Below are 19116 nucleotides of genomic sequence, written 5' to 3' on the forward strand. Positions count from 1 at the left end.
AGATTTTGTGTAATAATGCCAATCTAATTGGCTTTACCACCCGCTTTTTGGTTTTGGTTTGCATTTTTGTATACGTGTGCCCTTAGATAGGCAACTGACTGTAGAAATTTAATTGTGGGAGGCTTTAATCTTTAAACATGGAAAATTTTAATCTTTTAGAAGTGCCTCATTCTCTCACAAGTTAGCTCCTAGCTCTTTTTCTTTTTTTTTTCTTTTTTTTTTTTCTTTTTTTCCCTGCTTTCTGCAAATCCTTAGTACATTAAGTCATGTGTTCCAGAGCAGCTGCAACACATCTTGTGATAGGAGGAGGAGAGCACACTTCTTGGTGAGACAGCCTTGTGCATTAGAACCCCAGGTATGTTCACCCCTGCCTGCCTTGAACCCCTGCACCGCCTCCTTGGCATTTTCCTTGGGTTTGTGGTGTCCCAGAGCTGGAGAGCAGAAGTCACGGTGTTGCGGTGTGAGCGCGTGATGCCAGCACTGTGGCCTGGGGAGGGGAGGTGAGAAATAGGGACCAAATTTGTGAGGTTAGCGCATCACTGGAGAGGTCCGTCAGCTCTGCCTTTCTGGTGTGTTAGGAATCATTTTGGTTTAGGACCCCAAAGGGGAAAGTGGGATTGTTTAGTTGCTTGGCACAGGTAGTAGTGCTGGTACTGTCCCTTTGTCCATGTATATTGCTGGAATGAGCTCTTGGTGTTCAAGCAGGTACTGCTTGATCTGTTCAGGGTGTCCATCTGTGATGGCGATAGGCTATCGATGCTGACAGTAACTGAACAGAACTGGTATGAGGTCAGCTTCTGATTGTTTCCAAAACATTTTCAGTTGTTGATTCTCTTTTCCAGTGCTGTGGTGTGCTAGCCAGCGCTCTCTTAGTCACTGTGCAGCTGATTAAGACATCATATTGCAGGGTTAGGGGCTTTGCCCTGCATCGGGTTTCTTACTTGACATTTAAATGTTACTGTAAAAGCTTGTTTGTATTTAAAGTTAGCGTGTGATATTAGACAAGTAAGGGAAACAGCTTTGTAGTTTCACCTCATTTTCAGGAATCAGTGTCATACAAGAGCATGAAATTATTTTCAGCATTTCAGAATAGCCAGATTAGAAAATCAGTGTGGCAATTTGGAAAGTAATACAATTCCCTAAAGCTTTTCTAAAGTTAGAAATATTATTTTCTGGTCTACACAAAGAAAAATACCAGAAGTTTTATTTAAATAAATTATGAGAGTTTCAGATTCTACATTTGAAATTTGAAATGTCAGCTTTCTGCAAGCAAATCTTTCATACTGCAAGAAGTTTAAACATGAGCCAAGCATTTGACTTCTATTTAGAATAAACGAGGCATCACTTACAGTAAGTGTATAGCAAATACTCTTTTCTATTATAGCTTGCTTTGTTTGTTTGACTCAAAGTAAATTTTCAGGCATGCTTTGGGTTCAGTTAACTGCTTGTTTTGTGTTTGGTTTTACTTTTTTTAAGGATTGGCATGATAAAAGTACTCCCAAGGCAGTCTCAGTTCCAGATGCAATCTTACAAGTGGATTTTACTGTATGGAGTCAGTTTGTTCTGCCTTCTTTGTTACAAATGCATAGGGGGCATTTCTTAAAGTTCCTGACTAGTAATATATTTTAAGTATTTGTAAGTATCTACAGAAATACCTTCTGTTTGCAACAGGTTAGCAGTAGGGCAATATGGAAATAATTCTTTAAAGGTAGGAAGGATTAACATGTTTTAAAATAAAATATTTTAATGTTTCTGCATGTGCAGTCTGCAAAACAGCTCCAAAGTAACTGATTTCTGCCCCCTCTGTCCCATGTATATTTAATGCCACAAGTCACTAAAAGCCAGAAAAGGGCTAAAATGTTAGTGCAGATTCTGAATTGTCAGCTGACCAAACCACTGGTGTTTTTGTTTCCTGGCAATTATATTTGTTTCCAATGAAGTAAGTCTTCAGCGAACTGATTTCTAAGGAACATGTGTTTCTGTATTGATTTCTTTATTAAGCCAAGCCTGAGTAATTTATGCTAGACCCAGTAGTATAGTACAAGTTCAGAACAGCATCTGTAACTTGTGTGGGTGACATAGTTAGAAAATACCAGGCTGAAAACCACAGTCCTCTCAGATTCTTACTGATTATATTGTTTAGGCAGAGTCAGGCTTTGGGAATCTGTAGTTTACGTAGCCAGACTAAAAATATGCAAAACAGAAAACACTCTCCCTCTTCACTGGCTTGTCTGCTGTTCACGTTACAGAACTCTCACCAAGTCATTGCTAAAACTCCTTGGGAGGAGGTTGGTGATAGGGTTATTTTAATTTGGCCTAAAAATACATACTAATGCCAAGAGGAGCTGTTTGTTATTGCATTTTTCTCATCACAGGTTCGTGTTCGCATTAGCTACTTGGTGCTGGTGCTTTTCTGTGCAACCACAGAACAAGCCAGGTCAGAGAGCTAATTCAGATGAAATCAGGACTGACAAAAAAGGAAGAAAAATACAATTATTTTGAACTGGATCAATTCTGAGATGTGACTGACAGAGTATTTCACAAATGGCAGTGCCAGCACAAGGGTTGAGGTGGGAATGGATGTTGAATGTGGAACTGTTTCCATTTTAGAGGAAACACAAGTTGCTGGATTAAAGCAACGCTGTAAGCGTGAGCAGCTTTTCAATCTACTGCCACACTTTATTTTGGATCTAGTTGCTGATGAGAGCCTTGCTCATGGTGGATGTTCCCTTCTTGCCATCTGAACTCCTGTTGGTTGCCTGCTCCAGGGTCTTGTGTCCTTTACTGTATTTCTGGGGTGTGGGCGAGGCTTTTGTGGAGCATCCCATCCTACTTCGGAAAAGCAATTATCTTTTCAGATCTCTCCCGTGCTCAGTTTATTTTGCAAAGTTCAGAAAGATTACCCATGATTGGACAAATACTGATTTTAATCTTGTTATTGTGCACGGGAAAAAATAGTTGTTCTTTGAAGACTCTTACCAAGAAGTCTTTACTTTTTTTTTTTTTTTTTTTTTTGCTACTTTCCTTTCTTACTCAGAATTTCTAAAATTTAGCTAAGCTCTTGTCACGCTCTTCTTCTGTTTGTTACTGCACTGGAGAAACTAGAGAAATATTCATGATGATATCTGAGTAACAATTTTTCTAATCAGGTTGACAAAGCAAGCTCTTCTGGTACTGTGCATTTAAAACACACAACTCTCCCAGCAGTGGTTAGAGTTGTTTTTTGACAGAAATCTCAGGTTCTTCTACTAAAAATTAATGCAAATAGAATATATACAAATTGTTTTTCATTCCCCAGTAATCACAGTATTGAGCTGTCCTTTTGGAACAACTTATTTACTTTTTTTTTTTTTTTTGCTTTCTGCAGATGTACAGAAAATTAAATGTAGTCTATTTTTTATTGGAAAACAGGTGGGGAAATAAAAAAAGATGGATGATTATCTACAGTAGTGTGCAGCACATATCTTAAATCCTTAAATACATGGTAAGAGCTCATGAAAATCAGAAAAGAGATAAAAGACAATTATTTCATGAGCTTACAAATAGTTTTTTCTCCAGTTTGGAAGTGGCTGAGCACACTGAACAGAAGATTCATTTAGAAGTGGATTAGAGACATTTACATCTAAATGCGTGGTGCATACTAATAAACTCATACAATTTTGGTATTCTCTGCACAAGAGAACAGCTAAGAAAAGGCAGCTAAATGGGTGAGGATGGTCTAGATTTCAGTTACTTATTAATAAAGTTTTTATTGGAAATTCTTACTCAGAAGTTAATTATTTGCCAGTTTTAGAGCAGTTTTAGACTTAGATCTTTCTAAATACAAATGAACTCATTAATGTGCATTTTTAATGGTTAAATGGCTACTTGAATTAACTTCAGCTTTTCTGTTGTGAACTGTTTAGACTATCTTTCACACAAACAAGCTGTTTTTCTGTTGCCTTAATCGGGTATAATCGCTATCAGCATTATAAATGAGGAAGAGGGGTTAGTTTCCTAAACGTACTCAGGTGCTAGGTTTTTATGAATTTAGGTGGGAATTAACAACTGCATAAAGTACTGAATACCCTCCACTGGGTGTTAAGAAGGTTGTGATCCTAGACGCTATTCAATAAACCTTCTTCCCTGGAAACAAAGGTTTTAACATACAGGGTTCTGCTGTATTCCTTCTGCATTCATAGGCAGCAAAACTGCGCTAGAAACTCTTTTGGATGGAAGGGTTTGGCAGTTGCTTCAGGGAGCAACCGAAAACCTGGAAATTACTTGAAGTCTCTCTCTTTTTTGGCACGTTTCTTGACTTTTAAGCTAAGACAATACAGAATCTTAAGGCAGCAAACATCAGAACTGGCTATATAGGTGGAAGAGGATTGTTTATGCATTTCCTACTGCTGTAAAGAATCCAGACCCTTGTCTCTAGAGAAAATACTGAAACTACCAATTACAGGTTCTAAGGCAGTGCTAATTCTATAGCAGCTCTTGCTTAGTTTTTCAGATCTATCAAATTTCCTTATTGTCTGATTGCCCTGGTACTGATACAATAGTGATAAAACTGACACAAAATACACAAAGCTAAGAAATTTTTATTGGTATTTTATGTGATCTGCATGTATGCAGGTTGTTGGACCCAGAGTTCCTGATTACAAAAGTTACAAATTACTGCCTTCATAAGATAAACAAACACAAATTAAACTTGATCCTGTGGGGTATGGCACAAAAAATGACCAAAATGTTGTTCAGAAGTATGCAAAATGGTGCAGAACAGCCCTTATTTTAGGATATTCCTGATGAGGGATTGCATTTTCAGATTTTGCAGAAATAAGTTGCCCTCAAGCCTGGACCAGACTCGCTTAGTACGACTGCATGGTAGGGAGAAAAAATGAGTGCTGCTGCAGAAGAGCTGTGACAGCTTTTGATCACTCATTCTGCTGATCACTGAATTCAGCGTTTTCAGTCGCGCCTCTGCTGCCTCCAGTTCCCGTGCATGCTCTGCTTTCAGAATTGCATTTGCATTGTAGTGGGTTATGTGTTATGGTGGATTAGATATATGCCATGAATTCTCTTAACATCCACAATACAAAACAATCAAATTGCATCTTCTTTTGGGAGATTCATCAGAATTTTTCTGAGGTTTTCACAGTTTCTGAGGCTGTTTGTTAAGTGGAAGGTGTATTAGCTAGATAGATCTGTCTGTCCTTCCTGTTATTTTTGTGATTCGTGTATTCAATTTAGAAATATTTTTATTAAACATGATGAGGCTTTATATATAAAGGGTGGCAACCTGTAATTTTCCTTCTGGTTTCCTGTCAGCGTTTAAACAAGCTACACTTGTCTCCTGAGATGGTTCTTTGCCGGTCGGAGTCACATGGAAGTGTTGCCTGCTGTTCCGTGTCTGGAACAGCTTGTGACTGTTTACTGGAAAAAAGCAGCGGCTACATTGTGAAAATGTGCAGTGTAATATCTCTGAATAGCTCTGTTGTTGGCTTTGTATAGAAAAATCACCTCGGCTACAAATACAAGGGGGGTTCATTGTGTAGGACCCACACGTACTACTTACGTTGTTTGTCTCCTTCCCTATATTTGAATTAAGTTTGGAGGTTAGCACCTTTTTATATCGCTCATTATAAATGTCCAAATGAGGGATAAAAGCCGGATCAATATGCACAATTCCAAACCTGCATTTAAAAATAAACATTCCATTTCTAGAGGCTTTTGAGCACTGCATCTATTAAATTTGTGTTGCACACTTTCTCAGGCTTCATTGTAAGTGTTTAAATCCTTAGGCTGAAATCTGTATGCGTGCACGCTCTGTATCGCAATATCCAGGCTCAAAACCGGCAGTTCTGCGCCAGGGCTGTACACTCGAGTGCGAAGGAGAAGCTAGGCCAAAAAACCCAGGGTGTATTTGTGGTGGGTGAGGTGAGAATAAATGAAATTGCACTGCAATAGGATTAGTATTAACGTGTTGTAGCGTGGCCGCACAGTTACGAGGAGTGGAGAGGGGAAGGAGAAAGGGTTGGCTTTGGTGAAGAGATTGGTGTAGCAGGTGTGTTTGAAACTGGGGCAGGTTCAAACTGAAGAAGTTCACATGAGAGCAGTAATGGATCTCTTATTTCTCTACTGGTTTGTAGCATCAAAGATTTGAAGTACTAAAATAGTTTGGTAATAATAATCTGTGCTTTTAGTAAGTGTGTCTTCTGTGTGATACTAAAAAATATTCCACTTGATAACAGACAAGAGAGCGTTACATGGAAGCTGCATATCCTTATGGAAGCTGCACTTAATTTCATAGTGTATTTGGCTCTCGTATCTTATTAGAAATGCAGTGATGCACTGGAGGTACTGGGAGAGGGAAGAATAAAAACTATTTAGGTTTAGAACTGACTCTGTGCAGGGGGAAGCTTTGAGGCAGTGTGACTGAGACCTTGACATTGGATAGTTGGAGATAAACACCAACTGTGAGAAGGAATTGCTTTAATATACAGTTTGGGCTTTTGCAGTTATTTAAGTAAATAGCTTATTAGAAAAAATGCTGGGCATTAAGAAGTTTCAGGCCAGACTGCTGAAAGTATTGGAACATTTTCATTATAATGTTTAACAGAAGTAGGGCTTGTCATTCTCATGTACCCCGTCATAAGATGTTGTTTTCAATTGCTGCAGACTTGGCTGAACTTTTAACTATTTGTACTGAATGTCTTAGAAAATTTTTTTTTTTTTTTTTTTTAAATTCAAAAGCTTATTTAACCACAGTTTGGTAAGGTTTGAGAAAAGACTTTAAAGGTCCAGCACATCTGTCTGTAAAATAATTTTCACAACTCTTGCCACTTCTGCCATAGACTGTGCGCGTCTGTGATAACCACAGGTGAATGAAACTTGTCCCCTTACATCCTCAAACAGCCCCAGCTCAAGGCGACGGAGTTAGTGCAATAAATTTTTGTAGCTGTTTATCAGTACTGAACTAAAAGCAGGGACTGCTGCTGCTCTTAGTTACTTCCAGGCTGGTGGCTAATCATATTAGGGGCAAGAGAGCTGGCGGAGCAGCTTCGCTAAGCAGCTTAGCATGAGGAGTGTGTGCACAGACGGGGCCTCAAGACTAGCAAAAGGTGAGTTTCCGCTCAAACACTTGGAATGTTAAAGACAGTTCTTTGAACGTATGGTTATTTGGGTGCAGTGATAGCTACTTGAGGGAAGTACCTTCTGTAGATCAGAAGACAGTCGGGAGGTTTGTTCAGAGCGGTATCCATACTCACTGGGCACACAGATAACTGGTTACTGCCACTGTAGTCGCTCAAAGAACTGACTCTTCTTGCAAAGGCTAGCACACTCTGAGGTGACATTTTGGGCAACTGGGACTAAATATGACCAACCTATTACGAGCGAATTAAGCTTTAGCAATGTTAAGTTCTTAGTCTTTTATTAAAAAAAAAAACCAAAAAAAAAACCAAAACACAAAACCAAACCCAACACCTCAGCTAGTATAAAATTACACTTTTCTTGAACACATTTCCACTCCCACACTATTTATGGTAGACGGTGGCAGAAGGATGTGGTTGATCTGATCTCACAAGCAAAGCCCTATGAAGCAAAATATGTGATGAAGTTCATTTCCTGAAGTAAGAATGACATTACTTTTTAGCTTTCAGAAACCTGTTGTGGAACTAAAAAGTGACACTGTGTGTAGTGATTTACTTTTTAATTAGTTCTCAGTCTCATTTGCCTGTGTGCTTTATTTCATAGCTTATTTCACATGAATTTGCATAATATATTTATTTTTTTCTTCATCATAGAATCATTGGGGTTGGAAGGGACCTTTAAAGCCCATCCAGTCCAACCCCCCTGCAAGGAGCAGGGACATCTCCAACCAGATCAGGTTGCTCAGAGTGACACCTGCGTAACCAGGTCTCCCTTTTCTTCCTGGAGGGGGCCCACATTCTCCCAGGTCTTCCTTTTATCCCTGACGTACCTAAAGAAGCTTTTCTTCTTGTCCTTGACGTCCCTGCACCCACTTAATTCTGTCAGGGCTTTAGCCTGACTTACCTGATCCGTGGCCACTCACACAACCTCTTTGTAGTCCTCCCAGGCTACCTGTCCTTGCTTCCACCCTCTGTAGGCTTCCTTTTTGATTTTCAGTTGGTCCAGGAGCTCCTTGCTCATCCATGCAGGCCTCCTGGCATTTTTGCCTGAGTTCCTCTTTGTTGGGATGCATCGCTCCTGAGCTTGGAGGAGGTGCTCCTTGTACATTAACCACCTTTCCTGGGCCCCTCTTCCCTCCAGGGCCACATCAAGGGATTTGAGTTGGGCCCGCGGTGGAGCCAACCTGCTGGCTGGAGCAATAGGCGTTCCCTTGAGCAGCACTTCAGGTGCTCTCCCGCTTACCTGCCGTCCCATCGCTGACGGTGGTGGGATTGTGGTTCCCCTCCCCAGTGTTCTGTTTCGCAAAACGAAATGGCTGGTCCCCTTCATTAGATGGTCACAGTAGAAATGGTGAGGAAGGTTTAATGTGTTTGTGTTCTGATTTTTCTTTTATGAAATCACCTGAAAACCTGTTTTAAGAGCAAAACTAGATGTGGAGTGGTCATTCTGGATTCATAAAGTTCATAAAACTCTCTAAAGTATTTAACAATAGCCGGCTAATTTCAGTTTTGAAAATAAATACTAGCTGAAGTACATGAACGTATGCCTTTGTTTAAAGGACAGCATTGTCCAAACCAATGAATTTTTAATAGTGAAGAATTGCAGATTTTGATTTCTGGGTATAAGGAAAGTGATGTGTGGGGTTTTTTGTTTTTTATTTTTTGCTTTTAACTGCTGCAAAATAGTGTCTATTTTGGAAAGGTAGTTTTCTTTTTTTCCCCCAAGTGGTGTTAGTTGACGTCCAGGTTTACACGGAAGATGTGTATAACCTGCAACAGGTAAAGAGTTAGGGGTTTCTTGGTGCTACACGGTTGCACCTGCAAGATTTATATAGGCTTCTCTTTCCCCTCCCCTTTTTCTGTTTCAGGTGAAATTGTGGTAAATGAAGTCAACTTTGTAAGAAAATGCATTGCAACGGATACAAGTCAATACGACCTGTGGGGCAAATTGGTTTGCACTAACTTCAAGATTTCCTTTATTACGGACGACCCAATGCCACTACAGGTTTGTTCTTACTTGCATCACTGCATCGTGACAACAAATGTGATCGGAAAAGTGGATTTAGTTAGAATATAGTCATCTCTCTCATATCTGATAGAAATATCTAAAACAAAGCAGGCTAAATGATAAGGTTCTGCTGTCCTGTGCTGAATGTGTCGCTATTCCATCCCTTCCCTGAGAATATCAGAGCAGAGCGGGTTTGCTGTGGACATACAGCCAGCTCTGTTCACCTCTGTTTATGGAGGCTTTGTTGGGAAGTGGTTTTACAAAAGGCAAAGCAGGAATTATATAAAGGCATGCTCCTCCTTGAAGAAGGCAATTGCCAATGTTCCTTTGGCTAGGAACGTCAGATCAGCAAAGCCAAGTTTTAGTGGCGTTACTGACGAAGGACAAACTAACCATGAAATGAGTTTTCATTGTAGAGGAAGCAACAAGAAAAGGGAGAAAGAAACCTTGTCAAAGCGGAACATGTGACATTCAAAACTTCCACCAGTTTTTGGACAGCACAGCATACAGTACTGTTTGGAAATCCAAGTTGTGGGCTGTGTGTTATTTTCAGTAGAGTTTTCACTTTCATTATGGGCTTTTAAAAGGAACACTCAATTAACTCTGAAAGTAGATAAATGCTTATTCGGTAGTGGTCACTAAGTTTGACCAAAGCTACTTCAAAAAATTAGGTTTTGACATGAAGTAGTTGTGAAAACTTATTTCTGAAAGCTCAATTAATATTTTTTTTTCTTTCTGTGGTTACAGTAGTGGTTGAAGATTTTTTTTTTAATATCAAATATATATATATATTGAGAGAGAGAGCGTACATTTCAGATTGTATTGAATTTCTACCATCAATTTTTGAGGCTGGTACGTTCAGTGCAGGTTGTGGGGTTATTTTGCGCACTCTGAACTGTTTGGTGTGCATTCACCAGCACAAGAGGCTGTTTCCACAACTGCTAATTGCCTGAGAATGGGCAAGGCTGGTACATGTCAGGAAAGTCTAAGCATGCCTGATTTCTATCATAGTTTCTTCAAAGTTGTGCTGTATTGTGGTTGCGAACTGCAGAACTGCAATTAATGGCTATGAATTTGTGCGTTTCAGAAATTCCATTACAAAAACCTCCTCCTTGGTGAACACGACGTCCCACTAACGTGCATTGAGCAGATCGTCACAGGTATGTCACGGATGGTTACGTACGATGACAGGCTTTAAACTTACTCAGCTCAAAACCGTGAGCTGCTTGTTAGGTTGTGCAGAACTGCTGACACTTAAGGTTTTATATCTTTAATCTTTGCTGATTTGAAGAAGTTGTTTTATTTAAAATTAGGATAAAAGCTGAATAAAACTTGAGGCGCCATGCAGGAGACTTATTTAGTAGTATCTTTATATTGGTTTTAATTTTAACTGCGATACTGAATCAGCAGGTGTTCTAGGACCTGTTACTGCAGTATGAAATGTTGTTAGCAAGTTTTTTATATTCAAGTAACTGAATTGCTTCCATTTAAATATACTAGATTGCAAAAAGCACATCAGTTGTACAATTTACACATAGCTGGGATATCCAACAACAGAAACGCTTGAGTTTTCAATCTTGTCTGATTCTTAGCAAGTTCATAGCTAACGGTCCTGAAAAATCTGCAAATGACAATAGACATCTTAATCTGAAGAAAAAAAACCTAAAAATACTTATTTTGAAGAACCAGTTTTTGATTCAGTGGATACTTTAGGGTAACCTGTTTTAAGAATAATGTTTTTCGTCTTGTAATTGAAGAATTTTGTGTAAGTGCTTAATTTTTTGAATCTTGATTAAGGCATGGGCTGTTAAATACTTGATTTTCTGAGTGTAGGTAACTTAAATTATTACTTACAAGTTTTCAGTGCCCAAAGTTGTCCAACAATCCATTTCTACTTTGAAGGCTGTTTGTAATCACTGTGAGAAGATTAATGTGTTTCTGAGGAAGAATGTGGGTTGCTTTTTTTTGTTGTTGTTGTTTTAGTGAAGAAGTGCTATTGACTTGTTACATGGTCTTGTACTGGCCCATGTTTGTTGCCCCTTTTCAAAAATACCGGATAGAAGTGACAGAACAGTAGCAGTATTGCAGATCTGTTAATGACAGTTTTGTATTGAGGGATGCTTATAAGTGAAGTGTTGCAATATTCTTATTTAACATCATCTCATACAAACTCTCATATAATAAATTCTGCTAAAGAGGGAGGGAAAGCCAGTCAGCCTCAAATAATTTTTCTGTTATTATGTTCTCTCACATTAAATGCCTTGTTCCTAAATGGGAGAGGACTACAGATAGTTTTAATTTTTAAACTTGAGGGCTGGCAGAATCTAGGTTACTCTTTTGTGCACATTTCCCCAAACTGTCAAACGGCGTGAACGTTTGCAGTTTCATTAGAAGAATGGTAGAGGGAACTCTTTCTGGGTAGCTTTTCCATTGAGGTTTGAAGCTCTTTAAAGGGAGAGGGCAATAGCTCCTGCCCACACTTGAGGAGATTATTATTTGTTCTTCTGTTATGAAGGTTTACGCTAAATTTAGTGAACCATAAGCTTTCCTAACAGGAATTAAGGGGAGGTTTTCACCCACACTGCAGAAGAGGTTGCTTGCTGGTTGTTCTGTTGAAGGTGAATAGCTGGAGGTTTCCTAAAACCCTTGTTGTGAGTTCCCTGGAAGTAATTAAGTTTAACCCAGAAGATACCTGCAACCAGGCAGCTATGACAATAATCACTCAACAGCTACGTGCCCCAGTTTTCTGAGTCACCACAAATAAAATCTCTGTGGCTTCTGTGACGCTTACTTTTTACAGCTTAGCTTCCTCTGCTTGAAAAGGAGATACATAGAGACACGGCCTGTCTATGCAGGTCTAGACCAGCTGGCAATTTACTATGCTTACATTCCTGAGCTTTATGTAAGAAATAAGAGTTAAGATCAACTCCAGCACTTTTTAATACATCCAAGTAAAAAAAAAAATTTAAAAAAATTTGCATTGCCAATTACTGTGCATCACAAGGGCATTGCAGCATACACAATTAACTGCCTGGGAGCAAAAATGCCTCTTGGGAATACTACATGTTAATTCTTTCCATGTGTGAAGTTGTTGATGGACAAAAATATTCTGGGTATACAGGAAACAGTAATTCAGCCACTTGTTTGAAAGGAGATGGATCAACAGGGGACCTACAGATTTTGTACCTCAATTGAACAGTTGAAGTGTGCTATTAGTGAAAAACTGCTGGTAGCAGCGTTATCGTATCTGTTTGAGCCAGTCTTGTGTTGTACACCTACAAAACACAGACCAATCACTTCATCTTTTCTTTGCAGTGAATGACACTAAGAGGAAGCAGAAGGTCCTTGGTCCCAACCAAAAACTTAAATTTAATCCAACGGAATTAATAATTTATTGCAAAGACTTCCGTATTGTCAGATTTCGTTTTGATGAAGCAGGTCCTGAGAGTGCAAAAAAGGTATTACATCTTCTTGTGACATCTTCCTTGTAGCCTTTACGTGTAACAACAGCTATCTAGTGAGAATATTTTGGTTTATGTTTTGACAGAGAAGTAGGAGGGAAGAATTGCAAATTAATGACATTCTATTACCGGAGAATGTCTGATTTTTTTTTTTTTTTTTTTCAGAGTCAAAATTATTAGGTAAAATTTTAATGTGATGTATTAACTGTTTCTTTTCGTATAAGATGAACCTGCATTTCATGTCATATCTGTTGTACTTTTAAAAATTGTTAATTTATTAAATCTTTTTAAAGACTGGAATTGGAATACTGCATTGCAGCTGTACATCAGATGTTTACATTTTTATGGAAAATGTTTGAAACTTTGATACGTTTTCTGAAAGTTATAAGTTTAATTTACCCACATGTAAAGTGTACGATCTTATGTATACACTTCTTGCTTGCTTCACACAGCAAGTTCTCCAACGAGCTCTTGGAATGACCAGTTTGTCTAATCTACATAAAACTATGTGCTCTTTGTCAAGATTTTCTTAGAAAAGACTTGCATACCTCTTACAAGAGAAATTATTTCTGTCTGTACGTTCCTAGAAATGTCGTTCCTTCCTCAGTTTTAACGCTTGTCGTCCCAAGTCTCAACATAATCATACCGTGTTATTTAACCCGGTGAGGTCCGGGTAAGTTTCTCCTGATCAGAGATGGTCAGTTTATGTAACAGCATTAGCTCCCCAGCCTCCTCGCTCTGGATCGCTGCCATAGGTTGTTATTTGAGTTACGGCTCCTCTGACCCCCTTGGCCCCGCTTTGTGCCCAGGCACAGCACAGCTATCGTTTCGTAAGGAGTGACCCCATTTGCTCACAGAGCTTAAGAATCCCCTGCTCAGTAGGATAAAGTTTGAGCTTAACCCTGCGAGTCCTAAGAACCATCTGCCCAGACACTAGCCTGTTTGCACTTACCAATGGAGTAACTGGTAACCAGTTCATCACTTCTTCACCTGTACTCTCTTAGGGGTCCCTGGGCAGAAGCCCTGTAACGAAGCAGGCTGTTCTTTCCTCGCTGCTTTTCCTAGGTTCCTCCCTGCCTGCTGCCCTTGCTGTTTGTAGCCTTTCATGTTGGGCAATCTTTCAGCAGTCAGTTCCCCTTCCACAGCTTCTCTGGAATCCCCCTGGAGCAGCCTGTCTGCTGGGATATCTTTATAGCAACTGTTTCTAACTGGCTGTCAAAGCTAAGGAGTGATTAGCCTGGAGGAGGGAGGAAGGGAGCATCAACTCGGCATCTCATTAACGCTTTGTGCTGTATTTAGTTACGTAAGAGAAAAAAGTGAAACCTTTTTATGAAGGCGCTTGCTTTATACATTTATAGTTACATGGTCTAGCGTGACTTCTTTTGATAGGAAGAACAGCTGGTTCTAGAGAGCCAGAAGGATCTGAATCCGTGTGGTTATAAACACAGTACTGGTGGTGACCAAAAGTGTAACAGTTCCCATTTTCAGATATCAGAATGTGCTCACTAGAGGGGTGGAGGAAAACTTGTACAAATCATAGTATCAGTGTGTGGCTGCTGTTGCAGTTTTGGTGCATCAAGTAGGTTACTGCAGCTTTGTGTGGGTGTATCACAGAAGCACGCTTTTACTGAAGGGACATAATAGCATTGTTCTGTTAGCGTTAGAATACAAATATCTAAAACCATGAGGTCCTTAGATCAAGTTTTTTTCTATCAGGATTTGGTTCAGTTATTTTGGGGTGCTGGTGAACGCAGCTAGAATGGTCTAACACAGCATACTGAATGGAGTTATTTTGTTCTTTCTGGCATTTAAATGGCATGCTAGCACCGCACTCTTGAGATGTTTCTGTTCCTGCCCTTCATGTAGCACATACTACAAGGTTGTCCTGGTGTTTAAAAACAAAGGAAGGTGGTCAGATCTCCTTACAGTTCTGAGTAGCCTCTTTAATATATATTTACATCCAGCCATTTGTACATTAAAACATTGGTAGCTCTCTACTTGGAAATAATTGTGTGATCATAACTTTTGTAGGGAGGACCAAGACTTTAAGTATAACTGAGTTCTGGTGAGAGGGAAGTCCTGCTCTTCTCTTCATCTGAGTGTGCTAGCATTGTCTTCTGACTGAGTGTTGTAGCAGAGAACTGACCATGGATTCAGAGGTGCTGGGTGGGAGGGGCCTGTGAGACCACCTAGTCCACCTTTCTCTTCAGAGTTGCCAGGATTAGGTCAGGTTAGCTGTGGATTTGTCCTGTTGTATCTTGAAAACCATCAAGGATGGAGAGCCTTCTCCCTCGGTGGGTGACCTGTTCCAGTGCTGCATGTTTTTCCTGATGTCCAGCTTGAATGTCCCAAGATGAGTTTCTAGCTGCTGCCCATTATGTCATCTGGCAAGACTCAGTCTGTAACTGCCTTCCTGGGTAGTGGTTTCCTGCAGTGTCATTGGTGCACAGCCAAATGAGCCCAGTTTCTTCAGAAGGTGTACTTAAGGACATCTTGGTAGCCTACCACTACACCCTCTCCAGCTTCTCCTCTTTCCTTTTGACCTGGAGGCCTGATCTCCAGTCACCTCTTTGGGGAAAAATAAAATTAATTGTCAACTATATATTTTTTTTTCCCTGTATATGTTTGCTTATGCTCATTTTGGAGCTAGATATGAGGACCTCCGGAGTAAAAAATGAACTGGATAAATTGTGCTTATGTGTTTTATAAAGGTTTTCTAGGGTGCTTAATGTTGAGAAACCGCAGAACTCAATTTCTGTTGGAATCAGTGAATTGTGCAGGCTGTAATCAAAGTCATGTCTGAAATATTTATGACTGAAGTTTTTTCAAATAAGGTTTTTTCACTTGTTTTTAAAATAAGCAGAAGAGAAGGTGATGTTTCAGTTAGTGTAACAATCTCTCTTCTGTAAAGTGAGAGACTTGCATGCTAGTGCTTTATAAATCAAAAGTAGCTTCCTTTAGCAAACTTTACATAAATACAGTCTGCTATACAAATCGGAGCAGGGAGGTGTCTAACTAAATGTCATCCTGGAAGTACAGAGGAGTATCATCCCATGAGTAAAGCACTCATGGGTCAAAATGAAATATCTACCTGCTGAAATATTCACTTCAAACTGTGGGAGTGTGAATGCCTCTAGATGCCTTCCTGGGACAGAGAGCACTCTGAGGCTCTTCTAGGTAGTAAGTGTGAAAAGCAGGATCCGAGTCTGGAAGCAGTCAGGCTTCAGATGTAGGCACTCTGCCTGACTTGCTGTGTATGTATAGACGTGATGTGTGGGTAATATTGGTAGAACTTTCAGAGGTGGTTTTTCTCTGCCTTTAAGTAGAAACAAATTGGAAGAATACATGGAGTTTTAAATTGATTGGTTTATTTTGGGGTAAATTATTATCATGAGGCTTAAAAATCAAGTTCTGTTAGAAAAATGCCTTCAACATTAGTTGCAGCCAATATATGCTAATGAAATAGTGTCTCTATATTAATCAGTCAAGTAAATAGTTGTTTTTTCTTCATTTTTATTAATGGATATTTGGGAGACAAGAGTTAAGGAATAGTAGAGGGAATAGAAACTTGCACTCATAACTATTTAGCAGTTTAATTCTGTTTTGTCTCTAAAATAGCACTATAGAGTCTCCAAAGGAAGGAAAGCCAGCTGGGTGTGGGAGGAAGTGGAAACAAGGGTAAGCAAGTTGGGGAAGTCTTAAGTTAGGCAGTGTGAAAGAAGCAGCATTTCACGTTCCTTAAAGGAAAAGGAATGATTTTATTCTGAAAATCATAACAAGCAGTCAAGATGAAAACTGCTGCTGATTTCTAGCTGCTACAATAGCTGACATTAGACTAAGAAATTAAAATGTATGAAAAGGTGAGGCTTGAGATGGTGTGACTGTTAGGTGATGGATAGCGTGTTGCCTCACCGCGTATGTGAATCTTGGCAGTGCCCCAGAATGGCGCACACCCTGTAATCTCCTGTTGCCTCAATATATCTCCATTTTCTCCATCCCTTTCTCTTCTGGAGCTCCCTCAGTTCTTTTCCTTCAGGAAGCTGTTCTTAATTGAGTATGAGAGCAGTTTCAGACACACATGCTTAATCAAAACAGGAGGAAAATTATTTTATCTCAGATCTTGTTTCCTGTGCAGTCAAAACTGGCCTCCTCACACGTCATTACGCTTGGGATGGAGTGGAACAATTTTTTCCTAGTTGTTATGAAGAATACTATGAAACTCAGTTTTGGACAAATGATCCTGTCCCTTTCTAATGTTTTCTCCCCAGCCCTCCAAACTTCTGTGTTACCTTGTTCTAGTTGTTTATATAGATCACCAAATTGGTGATACCTCAAGACACTGGGAATGCGTGAGAAGATCTCTGTGGTCTGTGGAAGTGAGATTAGAGGGGGTGAAGAAACATTTTTCTGAACTAAACTTATCTAAAGGTATTTTGAAAAATAGCAATGTGTTTTAATATTTCTCCTAGGGCTTAGGAAACCTAGTCCTGGCATTCAAACACATTTATGTACAAACGATCAAGGATTCTGATATGTAAAGAGTTACTTCGGCCTCTGAAGTCCTTGTTCTGTTTCTTCTCATGTAGATTACTTGTACTCAAACCAAATCAAGTATTATGTATAGCTGGTACTGGAATTCTTATAGAGGGGGTATGGGGGGGGGGGTGAAAGACGTGGCTCTCAGTTAGACAACTCATAGCTCAGCAGCTAGGAGAACATGCTCAACAGTTAAGGTTTAAAGTCTTATTACCTGAAAGCTTATTTTTCCAAGAAGACTTCCTGCCTAGGAAGCTTAAAAAATTATTTCTGTGGGACTTGCTCTGCTCCTGGTTGTGTGATTTTTTTTCCACTACGGGTGTCTACTCAGAATGGGAATTGCAGTAGCAAGGGAAAACAGGATCCTTCCAGGGAGCGCATAAGACAGGTAGCCCGGCTTAGGGAAGGAGGTGAGATGCAGGGTGATGCTAACTGAGCACCTGTGAAATATGGCTGTTCAAAACTCTCTTTCCAAGAGCTTTAGGAATATTTTGAAGCTCCCGTCCTTGGTACAATTCCTGTTGAAGAAGAGGAGGGTTTGCCCTGAAAGTAACATTTATTTTTCTCAGAGAGGGGTTGAGCAGGAGACACTGGCATAGGGAAATGACCTTTGTGCTATGAAATAATTGCAGCCATTGTGTTGACTGCTTCTAATAAATGAACTTTCCAACAAGCGCCCTATTCTCTTGTTATTTGACTGAGCCTAAATATCTTCAGCTTTACACAACTGTAAATTGGCAAGGATACCAAACATTTTTCAGTTTGATATGAGAACATTTCCTGTAAAACATGTTTGTCTTCCAATTTAAGAGCTTTCTACTGATGGTGGTAATCTGCTGAGATCTGTGGAATGTGCTTGGCTTTTGAAACTCTCAGACAATGAAACTACTATATGGATTTCGAGAGGAATAAACTGAAAATGAGTATGTGTTTAATACTCATTTGGTGTATGTGGGAGTGGGGTTTGTAGTGGAATTTGTCTAAGTGTAAAAATGAAGACAGTAACAGGATAAAAAAATACATAAATATTTTTTAATAAGAGAAATGGAGGTCCTGAACCTGTATTGTAATGTACCCGTGCAGTACCTGATATTGTGAGTTATATCTGTAGTTTGGAACCCTTGGAGCATTTTTCAGCTGCTGGGTTCAGAAGCACAGCTATGGTCTCATATTTTTGGGGAACCAGATCTGAATGCTTACTATTTCTCCCTACTATTTTACCCCTCTTAACACAGCACACACGTTTTCTTTTTCTCTAATGTGGCGAGTAAATGACACAGATTTCAGCTGCTGCTTTCAAAAATAGGTTTTGCTGTATTTCTGTTGTGTTATTTGGCAGCACAGTGGAATTTTTTCATGTCTTGCAGTTATCCTCTAGCCTTGAGAGTAGATCAGCAGAGTAAAAGGCTTTGATCCTTCACTCCCATAAATGAAGATGAGGAGTAGCTCTGTTACTGTAGTGAAAAGTTACACAGAAAAATGAAAGTAAAAATGAGTATGTGCACAGATTTCCATGTTGTTTCATTGGGAATGATGGGCACAGGTAGTCTGTTAGAAGAGGCCAAGTATTATGGAATAGCTGGCTTTTTCAGCTTTGATTTATGCACTGAAATTACAAGATTGAGTAAAATGTGCATGGCTTTAGTTATTTCATGGTAGTTGTTAGATGTTTTACCAGTTCCTGCAACGTACCTTATAAATGTTCATTTGAAAAGTCATGCCAGACTCTTTCCCAGTGACTCTTCTACTGTTTGAGGTTTTTTGGGGGTCATGTCCCCCGTCGCCCCCCCCTCCCCGCCCCAGAGTGTCCTATCCTCTATTTCCTTTTGCAGTTTCGTTGTAGAACTGAAGGTGTGGGGAGAAAAGTTAAAGCAACTGTTCTTCTAAGACTCAACAGGAATTTTTTTTGTTGGGGAGTGTTTGTGAAAAAACATTTTTGACTGAAGCCATTACTGGTTTTGTAAATAGTGAGGAATGTCCC

At 39.6% G+C, this 19116-nt stretch overlaps 1 protein-coding gene across 4 annotated transcripts in view; it reads left to right on the forward strand.

Annotated features, from left to right (window-relative positions):
• MTMR10 (myotubularin related protein 10) overlaps window positions 1-19116 on the forward strand; it is a 37769-nt gene that overhangs the window by 6367 nt on the left and 12286 nt on the right. Inside the window, exons 3-6 of one of the 4 annotated variants that reach the window (XM_086757690.1) lie at window positions 256-355; window positions 8999-9135; window positions 10226-10298; window positions 12454-12596. In XM_086757690.1, the coding sequence (XP_086613816.1) occupies window positions 9124-9135; window positions 10226-10298; window positions 12454-12596 (228 nt within the window). In that variant the 5' untranslated portion in view covers window positions 256-355; window positions 8999-9123. Of the gene's footprint in view, window positions 1-255; window positions 356-1520; window positions 1553-8393; window positions 8482-8998; window positions 9136-10225; window positions 10299-12453; window positions 12597-19116 lie in introns of those variants that run through there. The other 3 variants (XM_086757692.1, XM_086757691.1, XM_086757689.1) reach the window with 3 other exon arrangements.

This window comes from Chlamydotis macqueenii, chromosome 12 (genome assembly GCF_036417535.1).
Source record: "Chlamydotis macqueenii isolate bChlMac1 chromosome 12, bChlMac1.mat, whole genome shotgun sequence".
Taxonomy (NCBI): domain Eukaryota; kingdom Metazoa; phylum Chordata; class Aves; order Otidiformes; family Otididae; genus Chlamydotis; species Chlamydotis macqueenii.